This window comes from Solea solea, chromosome 3, assembly GCF_958295425.1.
Source record: "Solea solea chromosome 3, fSolSol10.1, whole genome shotgun sequence".
Classification (NCBI taxonomy): domain Eukaryota; kingdom Metazoa; phylum Chordata; class Actinopteri; order Pleuronectiformes; family Soleidae; genus Solea; species Solea solea.
In genome coordinates this window covers 34,416,366-34,443,503 of record NC_081136.1, presented here as the reverse complement: position 1 = coordinate 34,443,503, position 27,138 = coordinate 34,416,366, and the positions used below count along the sequence as shown (strand labels likewise).

General features: G+C 42.7%; 2 protein-coding genes across 3 annotated transcripts; one reads left to right on the top strand and one right to left on the bottom strand.

Moving 5' to 3' along the window:
* Positions 1–532: 532 nt before the first annotated feature.
* zgc:109889 (uncharacterized protein LOC553542 homolog) lies at positions 533–10,973 on the top strand. 2 transcript variants are annotated; one of them, XM_058625680.1, is made up of 11 exons: positions 533–800; positions 4,975–5,119; positions 5,493–5,627; positions 5,730–5,883; positions 5,979–6,096; positions 7,856–7,924; positions 8,321–8,365; positions 8,547–8,680; positions 9,155–9,457; positions 9,539–9,978; positions 10,560–10,973. In XM_058625680.1, exons 2-11 carry the CDS (start codon positions 4,987–4,989, stop codon positions 10,715–10,717), a joined length of 1,689 nt encoding a protein of 562 aa, XP_058481663.1. In that variant the 5' UTR covers positions 533–800; positions 4,975–4,986; the 3' UTR covers positions 10,718–10,973. The 2 variants fall into 2 exon arrangements, with proteins under 2 accessions (XP_058481663.1, XP_058481664.1); XM_058625681.1 differs by lacking the exon at positions 7,856–7,924.
* Positions 10,974–18,949: 7,976 nt separating this feature from the next.
* gpr185b (G protein-coupled receptor 185 b) lies at positions 18,950–24,116 on the bottom strand. The gene is made up of 2 exons (XM_058623626.1): positions 23,996–24,116; positions 18,950–22,639 (listed from the first exon to the last, which is right to left on the bottom strand). The coding sequence occupies exon 2, from the start codon at positions 22,635–22,637 to the stop codon at positions 21,570–21,572; it is 1,068 nt and encodes a 355-aa protein (XP_058479609.1). The 5' UTR covers positions 22,638–22,639; positions 23,996–24,116; the 3' UTR covers positions 18,950–21,569.
* Positions 24,117–27,138: the final 3,022 nt, after the last annotated feature.

The following is a 27,138-nucleotide window of genomic DNA, read 5'->3' as shown; positions in this document are numbered from 1 at the left end:
GGAGTATGACAAGCGGACACTTAGTGACAGTGGATTTGACCTCTAACCACACACACACACACGCACTCACTCACTCACTCACACACAAAATGTGAAGCATCGCCGATTCATGATGCTCGATGCAGTGTTTCGTGGCCTCGGAAATCCCCGGACATGTTCGTAGAGCTTCGGGTGCGCACGCGTGGTTACACCTTTTTCCCTTGTCTCGCTGGTTTGAAACATTTGTTAAGTTCGCAAGAAAAGTAGCGCGAGAAAAGGATGGAAAACACTCTGTGGTCAAATTAAAATCACTCTGACTGAATATCAGACATTCATGTGTTCATTAAGGTTTGACAGATTATAATAAGACAACACATCTGTTTCATTTCCGTCACAACACAATGAAGAATCAACACATCGTAGCAGAGTAGATGTAAATCAGTAAACATAAGATAAAAAAACACGTCTATTTTGTTTCCCCGTGAAAATCTACTTTGGACATTTATTTTGAAATGCAGGGCGGAAGTGTTCTTGGCTCGGAGCAGGACGCAGCTCGACGCTCGTCAGTTCCACGGACGCTACCGTGGAAACAACCTCAATCTAATCCACAGCTGCGCCGCGCTCAAGGCCCACATTTCTTCTTTTCAAAGGCTTTCCGTCTCCTCCTCCTCCTCCATCATCCATCCATCCGTTCATCCGTTCATCCACCCACCTGTGCTCCTCCGAACATGGAGCTGAAATAAAATGCGAAGCCGCGGCGGAAGAAAAGGAGCATTCAAATTAACGAAAGACGCAGAAAAAAAAGACAGAAAAGGACGAAGGTGAGTGCGTTTAAATATGTGTGTGTGTGTGTGTGGTTGTGTGCGTGCATGTGTTTGTTATTGTTACTGCATCGTAAACGCACGCGCGCACAATCCACACTGATGGATATGCGTGTTTTTTTTAATTAGAGCCTAATTCATCTCCAGGCGTGGACTCCACACACACACACACACACACACACACGGACGCACTCCGCTAACACCATCGTCGCAGATTACTATGACGTGATCATGTTAAAATGTTACCTTTGTGTGTGTGTGTGTGTTCAGCTCTGCGTCAATGACTCGTTCTTTATTCAGTTCAGCGACATTTGATGGTTAATTATATCAATGTTCATGTACGTGAATTCCTGTGAAGCGTGTGTCGATATACATACACATATATACCTTTGTGTGTGTGTGTGTGTGTGTGTATATATATATATATACAATATATGTGTATATATATATACAATAAATGTGTATAAACTGTATACATGGATCGTTTCTTACCTCTTCATGTCTCGATCTCTTTTATAACATGTGCTTAATTGAGCTGCTTTTGCTTTAAGACACAGATAATATATGTGTGATGATTCACAGCAGAGGCAATAATCACATTTAACTGTGATGAACTATTTAGATTATACACAGTATAATATATAATAAATATTATATAATAATATTGATCCGTCTAACTCGACTATCTACCCACACCGATATCGATATCACAAACTCCAGTATCTACTGATACTGATATTAGTGTGATACAGTCATTTCGGACATTCGTGCTGAGTCATTTCAAAGACACACATCTCCAACTGTGTAACAAATAAGAAGAAATAAACCGATCAAACATGACTCAGCTAAAATGCTTTTGCTGATTTTCACCAACACTGATTCACATCCCTAGCTACAACACACACACACACACACACGCAGTAATGTTTGTGTGTCTTTATCAGGAGAGAGTAAGAGACACATCATGTGACCCTCTAAAGATGGACTGTAGCTCTGGTCTCCTGCACTGATCCACGACGTCATGTAGACATCGTTCATTGTTTAGTCCGTAGCTGTGTTTTTATATGAGTGTTAAAGGTGCAGTGCAAGATTTATTCCACACATTCTGTCCATTTATAATACACACACACACACACACACACACCTGTACGTCATAATACACACACACACACCTGTACGTCATTATACACACACACACACATCTGTACGTCATTACACACACATCTGTACGTCATAATACACACACACATCTGTACGTCATAATACACACACACATCTGTACGTCATTATACACACACACATCTGTACGTCATTATACACACATCTGTACGTCATTATACACACACACATCTGTACGTCATTATACACACACATCTGTACGTCATTATACACACACACATCTGTACGTCATTATACACACATCTGTACGTCATTATACACACACACATCTGTACGTCATAATACACACACACATCTGTACGTCATTATACACACACACATCTGTACGTCATTATACACACACATCTGTACGTCATTATACACACACACACCTGTACATCATTATACACACACACATCTGTACGTCATAATACACACATCTGTACGTCATTATACACACATCTGTACGTCATTATACACACACACATCTGTACGTCATTATACACACACATCTGTACGTCATTATACACACACACATCTGTACGTCATTATACACACATCTGTACGTCATTACACACACATCTGTACGCCATAATACACACATCTGTAAGTCATTATACACACACACATCTGTACGTCATTATACACACACACATCTGTACGTCATTATACACACACATCTGTACGTCATTATACACACATCTGTACGTCATTACACACACATCTGTACGCCATAATACACACATCTGTAAGTCATAATAGACACACATCTGTATGTCATAATACACACATCTGTACGTCATTATACACACACACATCTGTACGTCATTACACACACATCTGTACTTCATTATACACACATCTGTATGTCGTAATACACACATCTGTACTTCATTATACACACACATCTGGACGTCATAATACACACATCTGTACGTCGTAATACACACACATCTGTACGTCATTATACACACACATCTGTACGTCGTAATACACACATCTGTACGTCATAATACACACATTTTAATGAGTGTATATATACAGTATGATGTAGGAGAGTGAGTGAGTGAGTGAGTGAGTGGAATATTTCATGTGTCATACTAATAATTCTATTAAAAGGCATTTTTGAGACTTGTTGAGGACACCAGCAGAGAAGCAGAAGAAAGCAATCAGAACGTTGTCATGGAAACCTGACAGGGAACCCACTCTGCTGCATGAAAGTGGAGAAGACATTTTGAAGCAGTATGAAGAGGACGAACGGACGAGCCTTTGAAAGACGGCTGTAGTATAAACTTTAAATTCTGATTTACGTGATTTAAATATCGGACTTCTGAGATCATTTGGACGCCATCATAGATCACAATGTTTCTACAGACGAGCAGAATGTTTTTTTTTTGTTGTTTTGAAGAAGAAGAAGACGAAGCTTGATACACAAATCAATGACAATGTCCTCGTATTCATTTCCGCGACACATTTGGAAAAATGTGGATTGAGCAGAGAGAATTCCAGGATTATTTACAACAGTCTGCAGCCTCACTCTCAGTCGTGATCAGAAAACCATGCATTTATCATAGAAAGTACATTTCTGTTCCATCTCATTTTATTCCCAGTAAACAGGTCAGTGTGTGTGTGTGTGTGTGTGTGTGTGTGTGTGTGTGTGTGTGAGGACAATGCTCATGCTTCTCCCTCACAATTAAATGTGTCAACCTCAGCGCAATTTCAACACACACACACACACACACACACACACACACACACACACACAGACCACGGACATCAGGACGTGGACACATTAACGCTGAGCTGTGAGGACAGAGATGTGTCACAGTGTCCCAGATTCTCTGTCCCAGTTCAAAGTGTGGAGAGGATGAAGAATCCAGAACAGTCTGGATCTGGTTAAAGGGCATTTTTATTAATGAAACTAAAGCTGTAGTAGTATGAACAAGCATAAACAACAGCGATTATTTATTGATGATTGATTTATTAAAGGTGACATCGGATGCTCGTATCGCACATAAATGTTAGTTATGGAGGTCTATTTACAAATATGAACTTGTTTTCATGGAGAAAAACATCTTAGTCGCTGCAAACGCTCTCGTCAGACCAAAATCACACCCCCAGAACGCAGACTGTGTTGTGATTGGCCAGCCAACGGGGGCTTCCCCACTGTCCTGTGATTGGCCAGGTACCTGGAAGTGACGTAATCAGCGCGTCAGCTCTCAGCTCTACAACCAGAGTCCTTCTTCTTCTTCTTCTTCTTCTTCTTCTGCGCTTGAATGTGCGCAACCGGATGTGCCCGGACTAGTGCCCGCACGAGGAGGAGCTGCGGTGGCGAGAGGAGTGGTGAGGTTTGCTGATGACATCATCAGTAAACGGAAGTGCCCAGGAAAAGAATAAAACCCTGTTTTCTCAGCAGTGGCTGAACGGTTTGTTCTGAAACTTGACGCAGATACACACACAAAAGCTTCCTTAATAATTTATTGATGATTTATTGATGATTTATTGATACGTTGTCAATTATTTATTGATGATTTATTAATAATTTATTGATGATTTATCAATGATTGTTGATTATTTATTGATGAAAGCAGAGAGAGGGAAAACATTGAGGAAAAAGACAAGTGTGCAGGATGCTGAGGATGAAAAGTAGACTTTACACATTTCTCTCTGTCTGTCTCTCTGTCTCTCTCTCTGTCTCTCTCTCTCACTGTCTCTCCAGTTCATTAACTCTGTGTAGAAAAGCTTTTCTGGCTCATTTGACTCTTGGCTCGTCGTCTATGCCACGTTGACATTAAGCAGCACAGTGACGCTGTCTCTGTCCTCTGAGTCTATCTCTCTGTCTCTGTCCTCTCTGTCCCCTCTGCCTTCCCTGTCTCTGTCCTCTCTATCCTCTCTGTCCTCTCTGCCTTCCCTGTCTCTGTCCTCTTTGTTTCTGTAGTCAGGACGTTGTTGTTTACATGTTTACGCAGGATATTTTGGATGTGATGTCACTTCCTGTCCCGTGTCCTGTGTCCAGGCGTAGAGCAGCATGCCGCTGGTGAAGAGGAACATCGAGCCGAGGCACCTGTGCCGCGGGGCGCTGCCCGATGGAGTGACCAGTGAGCTGGAGTGTGTGACCAACAGCACGCTGGCAGCCATCATCAAGCAGCTGGGCAGCCTGAGTGAGTGACGCACCATCAGGAGACAAGAAGTTCAAGTGTGACTGAAGTTCAAGAAGGAACGTGCAGCAGTTGGGTTAGTCAGTCAGTCAGTCAGTCAGTCAGTCAGTCAGTTAGTTAGTTAGTTAGTTAGTTAGTTACTCTCTCCAGTGGGAAGAGTCTGGACTGAAGGTTTGTTTTGTGCAGAGAATCCAGAGAAAGACTTTTTATGATGATGATGATGATGGTGATGGTGATGGTGATGGTGATGATGATGGTGATGAAATCAACACAAAGTGTGTAACTGTCGACATGTTGTGACGATGGACCATGTTTAAAAAAAATGAACATGGACGTGTTCCATTTATGAGATAAATGTGTGTGTGTGTGTGTGTAGGTCGTCATGCAGAGGACATATTTGGTGAACTCTTTAATGAGGCCAACAGCTTCTACCTGAGGATGAGCGGTTTACAGGAGAGAGTGGACCAGCTGGCTGTGAAAGTCACACAACTCGACTCCACTGTGGAAGAGGGTGAGGACAGTGTGTGTGTGTGTGTGTGTGTGTGTGTGTGTGTGTGTCGTACACCCTCCCTGTATCACCTGTAACTCCGTCCTTCCTCCTGTTTTCTCTCAGTCTCCCTGCAGGACATCAACATGAGAAAGGCCTTTAAGAGCAGTACCATTCAGGACCAGCAGGTGGTGTCGCGAACTTCAGTCCCCAACCCCGTGGTGGAGATGTACCATCGCTGCGACAAACCTCCCCCGCTCAACATCCTCAGTCCGTACAGGTGAGCAGTGTCGTCCTTTAGTCATGTTTTCTTTGTAAAAGCGTATTAAAACATTGTTTGTTTGTTTGTTTGTTTGTTTTGTTTTGTCCACGCAGAGATGACAAGAGGGACGCTCTGAAGTTTTACACCGACCCCTCGTACTTTTTCAACCTGTGGAAAGAGAAGATGCTGCAGGCCACCGAGGACAAACGCAAAGAGAAGAGACGGCAGAAGGTGCGTGTGTGTTTGTGTGTGTGTGTGTGTGTGTGTGTACTGCATATATGCACAGTGTTTGTATGTGAGTGTCTTTGTATTTGTATTGATGTACGTGAAATGCATTCATCTGCTGCCTGTATCTGCTAGTCTGTTCATTTCCTTTCTATTTTTTTTTTGCAAATATTTCACGGTACGACTTCCTGTCCTTGTGCTCACCGTGGAGCTTTGCTTTGTTGTGTCACTGGTGATCGATACAGCAGCAGCTGGGCAGGTTTGAACGCTCTGACACATGAGTGAATATGAGGACATACATGGAATTACATTTGTGTCAATATTTTCAAAGCAAATGAAATATAAAACAATAAAATATAGTATTTTATTGTTTGAAAATACACTTGTTCTTTGCACTACCTTAATTGTTCTTTGCGCTCCCTTAATTGTTCTTTGCGCTCCCTTATTTGTTTTTTGCACTCCCTTATTTGTTCTTTGCGCTCCCTTATTCGTTCTTTGTGCTCCCTTATTCGTTCTTTGTGCTCCCTTATTTGTTTTTTGTGCTCCCTTATTTGTTCTTTGCACTCCCTTATTTGTTTTATGTGCTCCTATTTGTTTTTTGCGCTCCCTTATTTGTTCTTTGCGCTCCCTTATTCATTTTTTGCACTCCCTTATTTGTTCTTTGCACTCCTCACTTGTTTTTTGCGCTCCCTTATTTGTTTTTTGTGCTCCCTTATTAATTTTTTGCACTCCCTTATTTGTTCTTTGCACTCCCTCACTTGTTTTTGCGTTCCCTTATTTGTTTTAATGCGCTCCCTTATTTCTTTTTTGCGCTCCCTTATTTGTTCTTTGTGCTCCCTTATTTTTTTGCGCTCTCTTATTTGTTCTTTGTGCTCCTTGACTTGTTCTTTGCACCATGGTTTTTTGTTTGTGGGCGGGCCTTATGAAGCTGCCTATCCAATCAGCAGACAGCTTCCTAAGGCCCGCCCACAAACAAAAAACCAAGTGTATTTTCAAACAATAAAATACAATGTTTTTGAATTATTAAATCGATATTTCATTTGCTTTGAGAAAAGTGTCGTTTGAACATATTGACACAAGTCTAATTCCATATATCCTGATGTGATATCACGGCTGTTCTAGCGCAGTCTTGTCTTGAAGCAGCTCCAGAACAAAATGTTTAAAAACATTTTTTTTAAAGTTTAGTATCTCCTGTGATCTGTCGGGTAAAGACACAGGTGTTTCACACTGTTGTCTCTCAGCACATTCTGGATATTTGATGTCACTTCTAAAGTACAATGTCAATGTTTTTATTCACTAATGTTAATCTTACAAAGTCCAAAGTTTCCTCTCATCTCATGTCCAAATACAGATGGACTTTCAATATGTTGAACTTATACGTGATACATTTTTTTCCTTACGATGACGACATAGATCTTCCTGATGGTGGTTATTGTACGTGGATAATTTTGAAACATTGTTACAGACAGACTTTTTCTCTTTCACGTTTACTGAAACCCTCTGAACATCTGCTGTTGTATTTTGTTTTCAACGGCGATCACATTTCTTTCTGTTCCATCCTCCTTCAACCTGGAAACGCCATCAAAGATAATAAAAAAAGTAGTTTTCACAAAGCTTTAAGAGGATAAACAGATCTTCTCCGGATTTTCTTTCTTTCCTTCTCCCACATACACACCCCACCTCCTCCTCCTCCTCCTCCTCCTCCTCCTCCTCTTCCTCTGCTCAGTCTAACACAGCAGCTTGTTTTTCTCCCATGTTTCCATAGGGCTGTGCTGCCCACCCCGACAGGCCCCACTCCAGACAGGCCCCACCCAGGAGCCCCCTGTCCATCTCTGTAAGACAATCCCCCCCCACCCCCACCCCCCCACTACCACACTTTAGACATTAAGCAGTTTTAAAGCACATTAACACAGGTACGACTCATTCCTATACACACACTTCCCTCTGTTTGTCTCATGCGTGTCACGTCAACCGTTTTTTATTTCCTCTCTTTGTTTAGTCAGTGCTGTGTGTGTGTGTGTGTGTGTGTCGGTGCTGTGTGTGTGCGTGTATGTGTGTGTGGCAGGTATTAATTTTACCCCACGGTGAAGAAGCTGATGACGTGTAAATGTTTGCCCCCTTTTACACGAGAGGAATGAAATAGAAGTCACTGTTTCGCCGGTTGTTGGTTTTTCCCTTGTTGTCCATCTGTCTCTATAAATGTGTCCATGTCTGTCCGTCTATGTTCCAGGAGCAGCAGAAGCAGGTTGAAGATCCGGGCAGAGAGGTGAAGAAGGTCTGTGGTGATTTATTGTACAATTATTTCCCATTTAAGAAGAAAAAAAATCAGAAAACTTGGTTCAATTCTTTAAAAAACACTCACCTACTAACTCACAACCCTAAAAAAAGTAGCAGGTACGACCATGCCGGGTCAACTTGGCACCGCTTGATTTGTGAAACCTTTCTGTCCTTTAAAGGTGCGCAAGGCTCGTAATCGGCGTCAGGAATGGAACGTTTTGGCCTACGATAAAGAGTTCAGACCGGACGCGAGGCTCACGCCCTCACCTTACCATGGCATGTCCTCAGAAGGCTCCCTGTCCCCAGATAGCAGGTATAAACACGCACGCACACACACACACACACACGCTGGTTTTGTGACCTTTACACTAACCCTAAGACCAGGTCTTAATCCTTAGAAAAACATTGTTAACATTAGAAATCCAGAGGATTCACATTGCAGTTTATATAATCATACGATTTCTAAATATACGTATCGTTTTCTTTTAAAAAATAACAAGATATGTAATCATAAAACATAAAATGGTGAATAAGAACATCGTTTAAAATACTCATGAATCCATTTTATCAATAAAAAAAACACTGTGTCACAGTTTTAGATTACAGCTCTTTGTTGCCCTCTTCTGGTGAAGGCAAGTTTCACACAGTAATAAGTACTATTGAAATCTGTGGAAAACTGCAATGTTGTCACCTCAGAACCGTTCCCCCCCCCCCAGGTTTTCAAAGACAGAAAGTCAGAAAACATATTTAACTCACATTATGGGACATCTTGTTCCTCCTCCCACAGATCAATGGCGTCGGACTCCTACCCAGCCAGCCCCAACCACCCATCCACCCAGACCCCCAGCGCCGCCCACCTCGCTGACCACCACGCCAGGGATCACCTCAGCGCCACGGCACAGACTCAGTCGCTGGACCGCGGCCTCAGGCCAGCCAACCAGCCTCCCGGGCCTGGAGGGCCTGCGGCGGCGGGGAGGAACGTGGCGTCCCTGGGTCGGACCCCCTCTGGACACGGGGTCCCGGCTGGTGGAGACTCGACCGTAAACGGGCCGAGGCAGCAGTTAGTGAAGGATTACCGGGCTGGACACGGGTAGGTTTCACCCCGGCGTTATCTCCCGTCTGTGCTTATGTGTTAACGCTCAACAAATCCTTTCTCCTTCTCTCCGACTAGTGGTCAACCCTCCACCATCCCGGAGTACTACATCCCACCGGCTCCGCCCCCGCCACCTCCGACCATCCCCTCCGCACAGACGGCGTTTGACTCCACCACGTCTCCGCCCTCAGCTGCTGCTGCCGCCGCCGCCGCCGCTGCGTCCGCCGTTCCCCCAAACTCCGCTGCCCTCTCCCGCCCTTACTCTCCGTCTCCTCCTCCTCCCCCGGCCAACTACGTGCCGTCTCCCTCTCACCCGCCGTCAGGCGCGCCGCCCGCTGCTCCCCCGCCGCCACCGCCTGGAATGCCCGCTGGACACCTGGTGCACTCGCCGCCTCCGCACGCTGCCATGGGCCAGCAGGCGACTGCCGACGCGCCACCCATGACGAGGAAGTCCACCATGATCGGGATGATCCCAATGAGCGACGCCCGCTCCGACCTGCTGGCCGCCATACGTAGAGGTACTAAGGGGTTGTCAATTTTCCTCTATGATCCCATTCGAATTCCATTCCTTATTATTACGTTTTAACTTAATTTCATGTGGTTGTTTAACGTTCTGTCCACTGGGCCATGGGTGGGACACTGGCGGCCTGCAGTTGCCTTGGCTCAAGCTCTTGGATGAAGCCTTTAAAACTGGACGCCTGTGAGATGTTCATCGGTCTTTGCGAATAAAGCGTTAGCAGTTTGCTCCGTTATAGTGCTCTGGCGAGCAGCTGTGAACCCCGCGATGTGGAAGGAGGCAAAACGTGGTGACCTCCGCGGGTGTTTTATCGAACGTGAGATCGTTGTGATTCCGAAAACTTTATTGTTCTGCGGGTTTCGTACGTGACCAAAGCATTTTGTTTTTCACACGGAAAGAGGGCCGAGCTTCCGTCGCCACGTTTGAACTTATTGTAATTTAAAATTAAAGACTGCTTTAGAGACAGAAGTTTGAGTGGGATTTTAAATCACTGCTTTTCACTGGTTTTCTATGTAGAATTTTATCAAAAGACAGCGGACCAGTTACGAACGCCACTGTCATTTCCTCCTTCTATCTCGTCAGGTATCCAGCTGAGGAAGGTCCAGGAGCAGAGGGAGCAGGAGGCGAAGAGGGAGCCCGTGGGCAACGACGTGGCCACGATCTTGTCGCGCCGCATCGCCGTGGAGTACAGCGAGTCCGACGACGACTCCGAGCTCGACGAGAACGAGTGGTCCGACTAAAACAAAAAAAGAAAAAAGAAAAACAAAACTGGGCTGTGAATGATTGTGAACGCTGTGGTGATGATGAATGGGTTACTTTAATCACTGATGCATCGTTACATTGACAAACATCCTCTCTGAATATTAAGCACTTCAACTGACGACACTCATTTATTAGAGCACTCTCCCACCTCCGTCCACTCATATTTAACCACTCACTAAATGCACCGAGCTCTTTCTCTGCACAGGTTTTGACTTTTAAAGTGTAGGCAGGCGAGGCCCCTGCTCGGTGAACGAGTGAATGAGAGTGGGCTCATGTGTTTACAAAACACATGATATAGCACAAGGTAAAAAAAAAAAAGAAAAGTGAATTATCGTGCAATCTTGACGTAAATGCCAAATGTTGTGAAACAAGTCATGGACATTCAGGGAAAAGAGACGTTTTAGCGGGAGATGGCTCCACTTGGCAGGGCTGTGTGGGGTTTAAATCAAGCGCACTCTCCTGGTGCGTGGTTGCGTGAATACGATAGAATTAGCTCCTCCAAAGATGCAAACATGCGGCTAATTAATTATACGCACGTAAAAAAAAAAGAAAGAAGCTGCAGACAAAACAATCCACACAAAAAAATGATATATTTTTTAGATTATTCAGTGGTTTATATTTAGCAAGTATAATCAATGTATAAAGATCGCAAGTCGTACAGTGTCCAATGTCCTGTCGGTGAGGACGCGTAATACAAATGCCAACCACCAGGATTAAGCTGGTTTGAAAAACAAACACCAGCGTCGTCAAGAGTTTAGCGATGAAATCGTTAAAATCTGCAGCCTCCAAATGTCGGAATTGAACATAAAATTTAAGCGAGTCGAGCTTTTGCTTTAGTGATTTTCTCATGACTTCACAGATGTGACGTGCTGTGGTATTGATTTATTTGTATTTTTTTTCCCACAAAGTGAGAGGCGCTTTCCACGCAAAGCATTCTGCTTCAGGGTCAAAGGTTAAAGCCTAACAACCTTGGATCAGCGCTGCGTCTGTGGTGACTGTGGGAGTTTTTTTTTTTTTAACTGTGGAGTGAACACATGAAATGGCAAAATAATACATAAGAGTAAGAGAAACATGCGTCAGTAAAATATGAATCTGTTGTTTTCAGTAAAGGTTTGGATAAAACCTCAGTATGAGCGGATTGAAGTGTTTTTACAATGTGTTTTTATTTTTTGAAATGTGCTATATATATTATTTATAGTTGTCGCTACTCTCAAGGCCAGGATTAGGGTACAAGATTATGGAATTAGATTTATGTCAATGAAGCAAACAGCGCTTTTTAAGAAGCTAATAAAAAAAATCGGTTTTATTATTTAAAGAAAATTGGTATTTTATTGTTTAAAAAAAATACGCTTGTTCTTTGCGCTCCCTCACGAGTTCCAGACGTACAGCGACTCCAAGCCCGTGACGACTTATAACAAATAAGGGAGCGCAAAGAACAAGTGTATTTTCAAACAATAAAATACAATATTGACACAAATCTAATTCCAGACAAGAGAGACGTTGGTTGGATGATAATCTCAATTTTTCTCCCCCCCATAAATCCCCCGTCAAGCCAAAGCAAAGATCGCACAACTGGATTCAAAAATCGCCATCCGTTTCATTTATTTCATACACTGCAGCTATCTGTGGATTGTGGAAGTGGAGTGTTTCTAATCCAGCCTGTAATCCAGCCTGTAGCACTGCAGCTAATGCTAATGTCTCAGTTGTGTTTAAGATGAAAACGCTCAGTGCTTCTATTTTCATTGTAATAATGAACTTTAGCTTTCATTTGTTAATTAGCGCTGGAACAGTTCAAGCTCATATTCGGTTTACATTCAAAGTGGAGCAGATTATAACATATTCTTTGTTCTGGTGGGTGAAAAAAAAAAAAAGACATATACTGTAAGTATATATGTTTGCATTGAAATACAAATGCAACACATATTGTATTTCCTTTAATGCTGTCTCTGTTATGGCTGAAAGGTTAATCACATATGTTTAACAATATTCAGCTTGTGATTGATCGTAGATGTTTGTTTCTTTCCGTGTGTCTTGCTAACGTACGAATCCGGTTATGGACCTTTTGATATTGCAACAGTCAAAAATGTAGATGATGATCTGTTAAACAATCAGTTTTTACCAAACATGTCTGAAAGACATTTGACCAGCAAAATCCCCCGTTTGTGTTTTCCTGGATTATTTGAACCCACAACAATGACTCCGGCTGTGTCTAATGTGAGAGGTTAATATTACTGGGTAGTTGTCGGTTATTTTTTGGTGGATTATTGAAAAAATACACTTGTATTCATGGACATTATTCCTGAATTTAAAAAAAAGCACATATGGACCAGAGAACGTCAATATATATATATATATATACAGTATATATCCAATACTCAAAAATACAGCCAGCATCTTTCTGGATTGAAGCACTTAACGGCCTTTGAGTGTCCCCGAATGTAAAGTAGTGACTGTGAAATACTTTTGTCTTGTTGGATGTGACAATAAAAACATGTGGTCCGTATTTCACAACTGGAAGTACTTGTCCACATAATATGCCAAATTTGGTGAGACGAAATAAACCTTGTTTTATATATATTTAAAAATAGAAATTCAGAGATGAAAAAAACCAACAGCCATCCCTTATGTATCTATGGCTACTGACTTGTAAAAAAAAAAATAATATTAAAAAAATGTTTTTCTGTGTTGAAAATGTGAGAAATGAATTATAATGTATGGAGTTTTGTTATGAGGCAGCCTGTCGAGTTAAAAAAAACAACAAAAAATACATCTGAAGTAATATAACCTGAATAATGGAACACAATAAAACTCTGTATTGCACACTAAAACCAACTGTAAGCAAGTATGCATGTAACTATAGACAATAAATGGTGAATATAAATCCTGTGTTTTCTGTATTTTCCTGCGTTACATAATACCAGAGGTGGAAAGAGTACTGAAATATTTTACTCAAGTAAAAGTACCACTATTTTGATAACATTCAACTTTTGTACAAGTAAAAGTATTGGTCTAAAATGTACTTGAGTTAATGTAAAAAATAACTTGTTTGAAATTTACTTGTTTTTTACAAAAAAGGACAAGGGGACACAAATGTTTGAATTGTTTTCCTGTCCTCATCACTCACCACCTGTCATCATCATTCACTTGTCCTCGTCGTTCACCTGTCTTTACCATTCACCTGTCCTCATCCTCACTCACCTATCTTCATCATTCATCTGTCCTCATCACTCACCTGTCCTCATCATTCACCTGTCCTCATCACTCACCACCTGTCCTCACCGTTCACCTGTCCTCATCACTCACCACCTGTCCTCATCACTCACCACCTCTCATCATCATTCACTTGTCCTCGTCGTTCACCTGTCTTTACCATTCACCTGTCCTCATCCTCACTCACCTATCTTCATCATTCATCTGTCCTCATCACTCACCTGTCCTCATCATTCACCTGTCCTCATCACTCACCACCTGTCCTCACCGTTCACCTGTCCTCATCACTCACCACCTGTCCTCATCACTCACCACCTCTCATCATCATTCACCTGTCCTCATCGTTCACCTGTCTTCACCATTCACCTGTCCTCATCATTCACCTGTCCTCATCACTCACCTGCCCTTATCGCTCACCTGTCCTCATCACTCACCTGTCTTCATCGTTCAGCTATCCTTATCATCATTCACCTGTTTGTATTGGTATGTTGGCATATCCATCCCATCATCCATTGTTTACCACTTTATCTTCCACTGTATTGCCCTTTTTAACTTTATTAACATCATTTGGACACGACAACACAAGAAGAGAAAGTTTAAACCACGACATTTAATGAAGTAAACGACATATCTAATATTACTTGGCGTTTTGACGTTTTCTATTTTATTTTGAAATATTTCCGTCCTTACCTGTCGGATACGACTTCACTTCCGGTTGCAGTTTGTAGACACACCTGGTCATCGTTAGTCCCGCACTCGTGTTGTATTAACTTATATTTGTTGTGTTTCGCCTTCACCACCTGTATCTGGACTGTTTTGACTGGATTTTGGATTTCTGTCTGCTTCTCTCTGGATTTGTTTTCTTTTTTTGTTGTTTTTGAAGTACAACAACGTCCTCGACCACAGGTGAGTCCAGCCACTTGTATTAAATCACTGAACCGAAACCACAGTGAAATAACTTTTGTATTTAACACCGGACACAGTCACAACCGAGTTTTAGACGATTTTAAACAAAGATAGTAGGACTCAGTCAGTGGCGGAGCTAGACTTTCATCTATGGGGTGGCCAGGGCTATTTCAGGGACTCCACTGACAATGACAATAAATGTGTTTCTCTAACAATCAATTGCAATCAGAGTCTGTTGAAAATGTATATTTAAGCAAATATTAAACATGTACAGCTTAATAATATAACTTTTCAACTAGCATGAGTCAGCTAGCTGGCTCATTGTCTGCTAGTTTCATTCCTCTAAAATCATTGGAGAAACACGTAAATATAAGCAAATTAAATGTAGATGTGGCCCAGCAGCCACTGTTTGAACTGATGGAGCTCTTCAATCAGTTCAAAAAGCAATCAGCTCACTTTGTGAATAAATATCTAGACTTCTGGGTCAGCGAGCTAATGGAAGTACATTCAAAATTTGTTTGGAATCATGAGCGCAACAAGTGTACCATGTTTGGTTAAAATCAGAGCAACTAAATGCGACTTAGACACGATGGAAAAAATCCAAAATTTTGCATTTAACGTCATTTTCCCGATCTTACGACTTTTGTCTGACCATGACCCGACTTCTGGGGGCGCTATAGAGCCCTGGGGCTACAAACGGGGTTTCTGCTGTATGCCACTATTGCATGTTTCGCCGTCCTGACCACCGGGCCAAATTTTTAGAGTTTCTATACACGTTAACCCCCTCAAAATGAGCGCAACATCAGAGAAAACAATGTAATTTGAATACTTATACCTGAATACCTGAAATTTCACAGCCATTTCCTATATTTTCCTCTTTTTTTCCAGCGTGTTTTCATACATAAATTGATCCACGTGTGTCGTGACTATCAATGAGAGTCACAAATACATCAAAGTGTTATTGAAGTGCAGCATAATTTAAAAAGGTTATGTTTTTTCCCCAGCGTTTGTCACACGCCCACCACTGTCAACATGCTCGGTTCCAGGTTCCTGCTGTTGTGGGTTTTGGCAGCGTACAGGAGGAACCAGCTGGTGCTGTTTCGGTTTGGGAACAGGAGAGGAGACACTTTGAGACACAGATGGTGACACAACAGAGAGACAGAGACACACAGAGAGAGAGACAGAGACACACAGAGAGAGAGAGAGAGGTGAGTGGAAAATTCATTGAACACAAATGTTACCCATGAAACCCTGAGAGGATATTTGTGACTTAATCATTTCAAACATTCTGCAATAAAAACTCCATTTAAATACAAAAGTAAACAGGATTTGTCCGACGTAAAGGATGAAACTGAACGATGACACATTAGCCTGGTAATCCAGACGCACCATAGCGGTAGCGAAATCTAATTTGCAGCCAGGGTTCCGTCTGGAAACTCCTCGTTAGCTTCGCGAGCTGCAAAATCCAAACTCTGGTACATTTAAGAAGCTAAAACCATCAGAAAATCTTGTTTTAATCATGGAAAAAAAGCTTGAAACCGATTCATCGGTCATCAAAGTAGTTGACGTTTAATTTAGTAATCAGTGTGCGTGCGTGTGTGCTTCAGTTTTACATGTCTTCACTTTACAGTACTTGCCTCTGGCCTCATGGTGGAGCTCTCTCACCTCCCTGTAGAGGGAAGGAGAGTAACACACACTATCCCCAGAACCTGTATATCATCATATCATGCACACACACACACACACACATACACAAAAATGTGTCTTTTTCCCTCCTCTCACTTTGTCTCTCGCTCTTCTGCTGTTGTGTTGTGTTGTGTTGTGTAATCAGGAAGTGGTTAAATAATTCTGCAGCAGCTGTTTTATTTTTTATTTTTAACTACCTCACAAACTTGGGTTGAGTCTGTTGAGTCACACTTGAATGTACCACATTGGCGCTCAATCAAAGGATATATATTTATATATATATATATATATATATATATATATATATATTTGTATATGTATCAAATACATATATATAAATACATCTGATATAAATCCAAAGTTTCTCCCTAAGAAAATAGTGGCAGAGATGACGTGAAACTAATTTAAACTCTTAGGGAGTAAAGAATAGAAACAGTTCAAATAAAAAAAAATAATATATTTTTGAATGATAAAATCGACATTTTATTTGAAATCTAATTCCAATACCTTCATTGATTAAAAGTCCGTACAGACTCCTGCTGCTGTGAGGCTGCAGTACCACTGACACAGACAGAGGGAGACAGAGAGCAGGACTGTCGTTCAACTGCCGCCAGAATCATTAAAATGTCGCTTTCCTACATGTTTACGTTAATATTTTGGTGGTAACCTGGTTACGAACACAGTTTCCTGTGCTGTGACGAAACAATACTTAGTAAACTTAGAACTTTTGTTCAGCGTCTCAAATCGCTTTGTCCTTATTCACAGGCCTGGTTTTAGTGAGTGTTCACTTCTCAGCAGCAGGGGGCGCTCACAGGGAGAAGGGTATAACCTGTCAATTATATCGTTTGGTCCATAAAATGTCAGAGAACGTTGATCTCGAAGGTCTCGTCTTGTTGTTTTTGGCGATCCACTGTATCACATACAGAGCTGAAACAATTACTCGGTTTGAAGCTTATTTTCATGATGAAAACAAGGTTTCAGATTGTTTCTGCTTCTTAAATGTGAATATTTTCACAGAGAAATCATTAAAAAACTGAATCACTTTGGTTTGTGGACAAAAACATCCTCACTTCACCATAATATAAATCACAAATGTCGTCTTTATTTGGCAAATTATTCTCCACTTGTGTTGGCTTTATTTTTTCTCTCTCACTTATTTACATTGATATGAAAAATAAATCTTTCTTGTTTTTTTTTCTTCTTTTTTTTTTTTTTTACATTCAACATTTACAAGTGCAACGTGTAACATTTTCCATCCCATAAAGTGCATTTTGTACTCGAGATCATCGCCGCCCCATGTTTTCACAAAGACAAGAGAGACAGTGATAGAACGTACAGGACAAAATAAAAAGATGATTTTGTTTGTTTTTTTCTGACATCACAGTATCATCATCATCATCATCATCATCATCATAAACACTTATTTAATCAATGCATAAAACAATTCTATGAAGGCCGTACTTGGTCCGATACAAAATTAGCTCTGTCATGGATTTTTTTTTTTTCATTTTCTTCATTGAAAATATTTGCACGCCTGAATTGTTTTAGTAGTTTAGGGACAAAAAGCTTAGCTTAGCCTAGCCTGATTGATAAGTGAGGGGGTTCTTACTCGACTGGGCTGAAGTCCAGGCTCGAGTCGCCAACCCTGAACCCTGAACCCTGATTTGACTGATTTATGTAAACAAACTTGTGCTGACAAAAGAGCAAAAACGGAGGGGAGGTGAAATTTAGAGATGCACCGAAATGAAAATTGTTGGCTGAAAACCGAAAATCCGGAAACAGAAATAAATGATTATGCCAATTCCGTACCATTGTTTTTCCTAATCTAATTTTGTGGTCATCTAAGCAGTGACCTTTATGACGAGGGTCGAGTACAGTCGCAACGACCAAGTGTTGACGGACTCCTTTGAGAGCACACTTTTCATTGTTGTCAACCTCTTTGTGTAGAAGACACTTCAGTGCTGCAATTAAGGGAATAACGTCTCTTTAATTGGCTGCTGAGAGAGAGGGAGAGAGGGAGAGAGGGAGAGAGTTCCCTGGTGTAGTGACGTGATTGTCGTGTTGTATGCGGCCAAGTTTCACTTTTGCCCAGAGACTTTCCACCGCTGTTCCACCGTGTACTCACATCTTTGGTGATCTTAGACAGACTCTTAGCGGGAATAGACCCCCGCCTATCGCAGAGGATAAAGCGGTAAAAAATGGATGGTTGGATGTTTTGGGTCGCCTCATTTTTCGGTGCATCTCTAGTGAAATTCATTCCTCCTCTCTTTCCATTCTTGTACCTGCTATTTTTAGACCGAGCCTGGTCGGCTTTATTCCTGCAGGCCAAGGATAGCAGAGTGTTAGATGAAAGGAAGGAAGGAAGAAAGAAAGAAAGAAAGAAAGAAAGAAAGAAAGAAAGAAAGAAAGAAAGAAAGAATGAATGAATGGAGGGAGGGGGGAAAATGGAGGGAAAAGGGATGGTGATACGTGAAAGAATAAGAGATTTGTCTGTCACGACGATGTGGAGGAGGAGGAGTGAGAAAGCGGAAAAACAACCTGCTTCCATCGACACGACTCAAAGTGACGTCACGTGCAGTCTGACTGTGCAGCGCTGTCTTACACAACGCTGCTCGAGCGGCGTCTCCCCCGTCTCTCTGTTGTCTTTTATCGCCGCGGGAACAGAAACCGCATCACGTCTCATTTCCCACAGCAAGAAAAACCAAAGTTACAGGGTTTGGGGTCAGAAACACACACAAACCTAATAATAAGTACACTACATTGGAAAAGTATGGCTCTCTCTCTCTCTCTCTCTCTCTCTCTCTCAGCATCTCATCTCTTTTTTCTCTCTCTTTCCTCACAAAGTAATGTTTGACTTTTATTTATAGGAAGCAGCGGCCGCGTGCTGTGACTCATACCCTGATGAAAGTTACAAAAATAACATTATTTTACAGCATCGTGTAAGAAAAATAACGCACACTCTATTTATTGTTGTTTTTTTTTTCTTTCTCTCTTTCTTTCCCTTTTGTGTGAAGTGATGGACAAAGTCGGTCTGCATGGGTCTGTGTTTGCAGTGAGTTCATTTTAAACGGTGGTTGATTACAAATGGCTATGATTCCAGCACACACACACACACACACACACACACACACACACAGACAGACAGTGAGTGGTCATTTCCCCCGCGCTGCAGGACACTTGACTGAGCTTAGTGGCGTATTCACAGGTGATGTTACTCGTTTATTATGTTATTCGGATGGAGCAGGACCTTCTCGGTGAGGGATACTGGATTGCAACACTTTTTGGTTTCGCTCTTTCATGATTTTCTGCGTTTTATTTTAAATAAACGACTCCTATCTTCCTCTCTGAGGTTACTCAGCGCTCCTAGAGCTCCAACTCTTGGCGGTTCTCTTACTTTTAACCATTAAGTCAGAAGATGTTACAAAACGTCTTGTTTTTTGCCCACAAGCCAAGATTATTCCGATTTCTTTGTTCTAAGGAGCAAAGAAACAAAGAAAATATTCACATTTAAGAAGCTGAAACAATCAGAAAACCATGTTTTATCATGAAAAAAACCCCGATTCAAACCGATTCATCGATTATCAAAATAGTTGACGATACATTTAATAATCGATTCATGGAGTAATTGTAACTGTAAACTGCAGTGAACAAAAAAGTTATTTTAGGAAAACGAAAAATCAAAGTCTCAGTGTTGTTTTAACGTGGCTCAATGAAATTCATCTGTTGATATCGATTATTCCAGTCAATTATTTAAGATCCTGGAAAAAAAAAAAGTGTCCGTAAATTTAGCCTAAAATGACTTTTTCACATATAAGACGCCCTCTTATTTGTGGACTTTTAATTGTACCCAAATAAGAACACATTTTGTTTACTTCGGGGATGACCGTTATGTTTCTAAAGCTTTCACTGGACTGAAATTGGTATCAGTGGATCCTCAAGTTTGCAATAACAACATCAGTCTAGTTAGTTTTGCTTTTTTCCCTCTTCTAAATGTAGACGTGAATGTGTGACCTTTAAACTTGCAGCAGGAAACTGGTTTTAAATCTAGGTAATGAACGCTAAACCGTTAAGATATGACAGATAACTGCTACATCCGTGTCAGGGTGGTGTTAAGTGAACAGTGTAGCCTAGTTTCCAGCCTCCTCCTCCTCCTCCTCCTCCTCACAGTGAGTGTTCCCAGGGTAGCAGTGCTCTGCAGTGGCGCTGTCCTTGGTGCTGAATTCAGCTCTCTCTCTCTCTCTCCCTCTCCCTCTCTCTCTCTCTCTCTCTCAGTGTCACAGCAGGGGGGGGATGATTTCGTGGGAGGGGGTGCGGCTCAGAAACTAGTTTTTTTTTTCCAGCAGGGGGCGTATTTTATTCCCACACATACACACCCACACCCACACACACACAAGGACAAGCAACGTCGACCTAAATATGGAAAACCCACTCCAGGTGTCCGCCTATGCATTATGACACGGGCAGATTAGATTAGATTAGATCGGATTGGGACGATGTATGATTGAGCTTTTTTTTTTTTTCTTAAACGACAACCTTTACACAACCATCGTCATTCTCTCACTCACTGTCTATAAATAAACGCCTGCAAATGTAGTTCACTAGTTCATCGTTGCCGTAACGTAGCTCCACGTCTTTGTCAAAATACAACCATCGTGAAATCATGTACCTTGTTGTTAATATTATTATTATTATTATTATAATAAATATTATTATTATTATAATAATAAGACCACTTCACTCCCTCTGATTGCATAACCACACCGTGTTCCCCAAGCTAAGGTCCTGTGGAGAAATCATCATACTCGCATGTGCTACCCAGGACCCAGTTGGCAAACTTATCAAACACCACTTTTGGTTTTCTTCAAGCGGACAGGACATGGTCTTGAATTAGCTCTATCTCTTTGTCCTCCCTTCTCCCTGTGGACCAGGCGAGGTATTTGCCACCAGGAATGCCGTTCCTTGGCTGTAACCTTCCAACCTTTCGCCGGTTTTCCGTCATGCCAAACAAAAAACAAACAATCTCCCACGCTACACGTCACTGGAAGTCCTGGGTCTGAGGGAAAGGTTGGACGGGATGCACCCGCAGCACGCCATCCACAGCGACTTCTGAATGTCGGGGTTCCGGAACGCGTAGATGATGGGGTTGATCACGGAGCAGCAGGTCGCCGGGAGCACCGTGGCATAGGTGTATATCACAGGGTAGCTGGAGTCCGCCACGATGGAGTACATGGCAAACGGAAGCCAGCACACCCCGAAGGCACACAGGATGGCCGACAGCGTGGAGACACCTTTGGTGGTGGAGATGGCCACAAACTGGTGCTGCACCGCGATCTGCTGCGCGTGGCGGAAGGCAATCTTGCAGATCTGAAGGTAGAGCTGCATCATTAGTGCAAAGACCAGGAGGAAGGTGACCGCCAGCGCCACGGCATTGTTCTTGGTCACGGGGCGGCAAACACTGCATGCGGACTCGTCTCTCAAGCAGTTCCAGCCGAGCGCGGGCAGCAAGCCGAGCGCGAGACACAACACCCAGATGCACGCCACCATCACGTAGGTGAAGGTGACCGTCCGCTCGGTGTGGTAAGTCAGGGCGTTGTACAGCGACAGGTAGCGGTCCACCGTGATGGCGAGAATGTTCAGGACGGACGCCGAGAAGGCCGAGATGAGGAGTCCGACTGACAGCAGCATCACAAACTCCACCGAGTTGTCCACCATGTACGTGAAGACAAAGTTCAAGATGAGGCCGAGGCCCGCGAACAGGTCCGCCACTGCCAGCGATCCGATCAGGATGAACATAGGGGCCCGCAGTGTGGGCGTGTAGAACAGCACGGCGATCACCAGAGCGTTCTCGCAGGAGATGAGTGTCCCGGTCACACACAGCGCAATATCCCAGGGGCTGACTTCCTGGACGGCCACGACGGTGGTCGCCGGCTGTAGGTCGGGTATCAGAGTTCGCGTGACGGGCTCCACGGAGGAGTTGGACGGATCTTCGCCGAGGTTCCAGGTGGAGTCGAACGGGTCGAGGGGGGACGAGCTGTTGAGGCCGCTGCCGTCGCCGCCACCGCTCATGGCTTTTGCTGCGGCCAGAGAGAAAATCATGGCTGGAGAGACGAGAAGGAAGCAAGGAAGGGAAGGAAGGAAGGAAGATAAGGTGCATGACAATAACATTGTAATCAAAGAAAGTGGATGACAATGATCATTGTGTGTGTTTTGAACAGTTTGATTAAAAATGAACAAAGAGCAAGTGGAAGATGATGGTGAAGGTCAATGATCGCACAATTAAAACTCAAACATGACAAAAAAGAGCCAAGAGGACAAGGAGGAGGAGCAGAGACAGGTTTATGAACGAAAGGATGAGGAAGAGCAGGGCGTGAACAAGGGGATAAAACCCAGAATAAAGTGATTGTAACATCTGTCTCCGTTCTCCAAAAAGCAAAGACAATGTTTCACACCCATTCGATCCTTTATCTGTTATTAAATCACAGAATCAACTGGACACTGACGTCACCGGCTGCTCTGACGCTGCACACTGACACCGATGAGCAATTTCAGGTGTGTAAACAACACCGACGCCATAGATGGATGGATGGATTTTCGTCTCGAAAACAAGGCAGCAGAGTGTGAATGGAACAAAACAAAACAAATAAACATGTGACGGAAAACACGCCACATTCCTACCTAAACGATGCCTCACTGACGAGGAGCGCGTCACTCTCCACTCAATCAAAAACAATAATTAATAATAAATTCTATTTTTAGATCATTTCTAAAAACAGCGCGTGACGTCCTTGGACATGGTATCCGCTGGTGGCGCGTGCTCAGGCGTGCGTGCGTTCAAGAACTTCTGTTGATTTGGATTCTTATCCACACATTAAAGTGTCGCGCACGCAGACACAAAAATAAAAGCAGCGCTGGGCTAATTTTAGCTCAGTCAGCTGTGGCTGCCAGAGCGAGCGCGCGCGCGCGCGCCAAAACGATGTGGAGCTTCATTCACAAAAAAAAACCTCCCCCTCTCTCCCACTTCCACCCACCTCCACCTCCCCGACACACCCCTCCTCCCTCACCGCTCCGCCTTATTCTTCATCCGTCTCCGTCCTTGTCTCGCACTCTCGTGCACGCACACGTGCACACCGCGTCAGTGACTGCAAACGACCGATGGAAGGTCAGCAGCAGCGGAGGAGAAGATCCACGTCACTGCGGTATCACGAGCTCGTGCAGCCCGCGAGCATCTGCCCGTTTAATTTAACCACAACCGAGCGACGTGTCACGAGCTGGTTGTGTGTGTGTGTGCGCGGGCGCGCGTGCATGTTTTAGCAGAGTTAACACGAGCATATTACCGTCACTTTAATTGAGCTGCAGCAGTGCAGTGTCTGATCCAGCGCGCGCCACACACACACACACACACACACACACACAGAGGACCACGCCACAGAGAGAGGAAACAAAGATGATTTTACCAGCGCCTTGATGTTCTTCTTCCTCCTGCAGGAACCTCTCTCTTCTCCTCTTAAAGTCCACTTCACATAAATGTCCACGTCTTCTTCTTCTTCTTCTCTCTCACTCTCCCTAATCAGCAGCGCGCGCCACAGTCCTCGGTTGGCATGGTTATTAGCCTTCTGTCGGCAGCTCCGTCCACGCGCTGCGCATCCTCTGCTCCTCATTGGAGGCGCTTGTCATTCTCCTCGCCTGACGTCACACATCTCCGCTCCTCCGGTCACCGTCATCACGGGCCGTGTGCGTGTGTGTGTGCGTGAGAATCACGGCGAGAATATAATATTTTTTTAATTATTATATTTTTTTTAACCTTTTGTAAAAACAAAATTCATATATTTAATATTGCTCTTTTTTGTCGTGTGTGTGTGTGTGTGTGGCAGGCAAAGCAGGTATAGAGATGGCTGTATGGTGGTTATGCAATCTCGCAGCGCTGCGGGGTATCCTACTGCATTACTCACGCGCACGCACACACACAGCAGTAACAGTGTGTTATATGTGACGTGTGTGACATGAGATTCATAATTAATTGAAACAAGCTGAAACAATCAACGATGAGTAATCGATTACTAAATGAATCGTCAACTATTTTAATAATCGATTCATCGTTTTGAAGCTTTTTTTTCAAACCAGATTTCCGATATTTGACAAACACAGAACGTAATTTTTTTTTTTTTAACGTTTTCATGACTTCTCATTGACCAAACGATTCACGATTAATCGTGAACACAATCGTCAGTTGCAGCTCTGAATCCAGATAATCTATATCTAACGTTACATATTTACAATGATGTCGACGGGGAAAACCTGGGGAACAAGTTCCAGACATGGTCTGTTTTTATAGATGTAATTCAGTTTTGTTTTCAAATAAAGTGCCTTGCCAACATTACAGTGGCTGTATTTACTTGAGAGGGTTTATAATAACAATAATAATAATTCACATGTTAATACCCTGAGGTGTACACTTACACATCTCTACAAAAAACTACCTTTGTGCCTTAATATAGGAGCATCATAAATCAAACTGGAGCATAATATTTGGAAACTAGTATTTCTATTGTACAGTGAACGATGCTACACCACAGTAGTATAGTATAATAGTATTCATTATATAGTGTTGTCATTTGATATTTTCAGTAGAGTTAGTTGGTTATAATTGAATAAAATCAGCATTTTCCTTCATTTAGTGTATTGTGTGTTTGTATGCTGCCCCAACGTACACCAAAACAATACAGTTTACTGCCGTTTTTTTATAAAGAGATAAAAATGAATATTGAGCAGAATTAATTCAGCCCATTGGTCTGGCCCTCAACAATATTTTACGTCTCTCATGTGGCCTCTTGGGGAAAATAATTGCCCACCCCTGGCTTAGCGGGGTGTGGTCTATTCAGCATTGAGTCCTCCCTGGCGTGGTGGTCCCGAGTCTGTGGATCCAAATCCTTTAAGCCCTCTTTCTCTGCCTGCAGGTCCAGCGTTCTCCAGGCCCGGAGACGATGAGATGCTTGGGGGGGAATGCAGTCGAAAATGGTCGACCAGAGGAGTCTGACGTCTGCCCTCCCCAATGTTGTAGGGGTGTTGTCTCAGATGGGTGAGTATGAGGTGTATGCTTTCGCCAATGTGGTGTTCATATGCGATTATATAGACGATATTGCAACTGCTGAGGGAGACGGACTGGGTGAGTAGGGCTCTGTTGATTGGGATGGTTGATGTTGTAATCTGGAACAGTTGTGTTGTGTGTGGTTAGGCGAGATTAAAGGCCCAGGTTGCGTCCTCCACACAAACGCGATAACAAATAAGAGGGAGAACCAGTTTAGGATTGGAATATAATTTAAGTTTAAACATTATGATTTGGGTTTGAGGTCCAATCAAATTTGGTTTAGGTAGAAATTGGTTAGGGTTAGGATTATAATTCAGGGCTGAATAGAGAATATAATCAGGGTTAGGGCTTGAGGTCAAATTAGGTTAAGAGTGGAGCTAAGGAGTTAAGGCTGAAACTGACCTGAAACTGGTTCCAATTTGTCTTTTAAAAACATGTGTGGTGCTGAAAATGTTGGCCTTCACTGACTAATCCTGCAGGTTCCTATATTCCTCCTGTAGGCAGCAACGATTCAATGATTTTTGAGTATTTAAGAGTCCTAAATATTAGTATAAAAACTCTAATAATTTAGTTGCAGATCATGGAATAATTGGTTATTATTGGGAGAAGCGAGGAGGCCCCAAAATGGGGCTTGGTCTGCTTGAAAATCCGGACTTTTGAAAGTGGTGGTGTCAAAGAAAATCCACCGTGGCTTTAAGCCATGTTAAGAAGGTGCAGTGAATCGTCTAAGCTATGTATGTCCAGACCCACATGTCATCCAAGAACCTGACATAATGATAAAGTGGCTTTTTGGAGCAGGTGTGTAGTGCTGATTGTTCCCATTGTTCTGTTTTTAATGTTCCTGAATGTCAGTACAGAGGCCATCTATGTCCACAGTGAACAGGAAGGAGTCTGGAGGAAAGGATAGTTGTTTTAATTCATGTAGGCACACTCACTCAGTTCTGGGACGTGTCCTTTGCCACAAGGTGGCGCCAGAGTCCTTCCTATTAAAGTTGAAGTAAATTTACCAAACATCACGTGTATATGACTTCCCCCTCGACAGTCAACAGTTGTCTTGTTTAAATGGTTAAATAGATACTTTTCCCTCTTAACCACACCCCTCAACAAAAGATGGATACATGTAAGTCACTAACATTCCTTCCATGCATACCTACGATCACAGTGAAAGACATAGCGTGTGTCCCTCTTGTGTACATTCTACCACCATAATAATAAAAAAAAAAAACTGCTTTTATTCTGATTTTAATGTGTGATATTTGGAAATACGTCACAGTTCCACTTGAAAAGGAAAGAAAAACGGGTCTAATTTTGTGACTTCTGCACAATTATTGCTGCTTTATATAAAATGAATCATAACTTTGACTCGACAAACACATAAGAAGATGAACCCCACACACACACACACACACACATTTTTTAAAGCCTGAATATGTGACCTATAAACACACCCCTCCAGGATGTCCAGGAGTTGTATATTATTCCCAAGGCAATTTATCATGGGTGCACTACGGG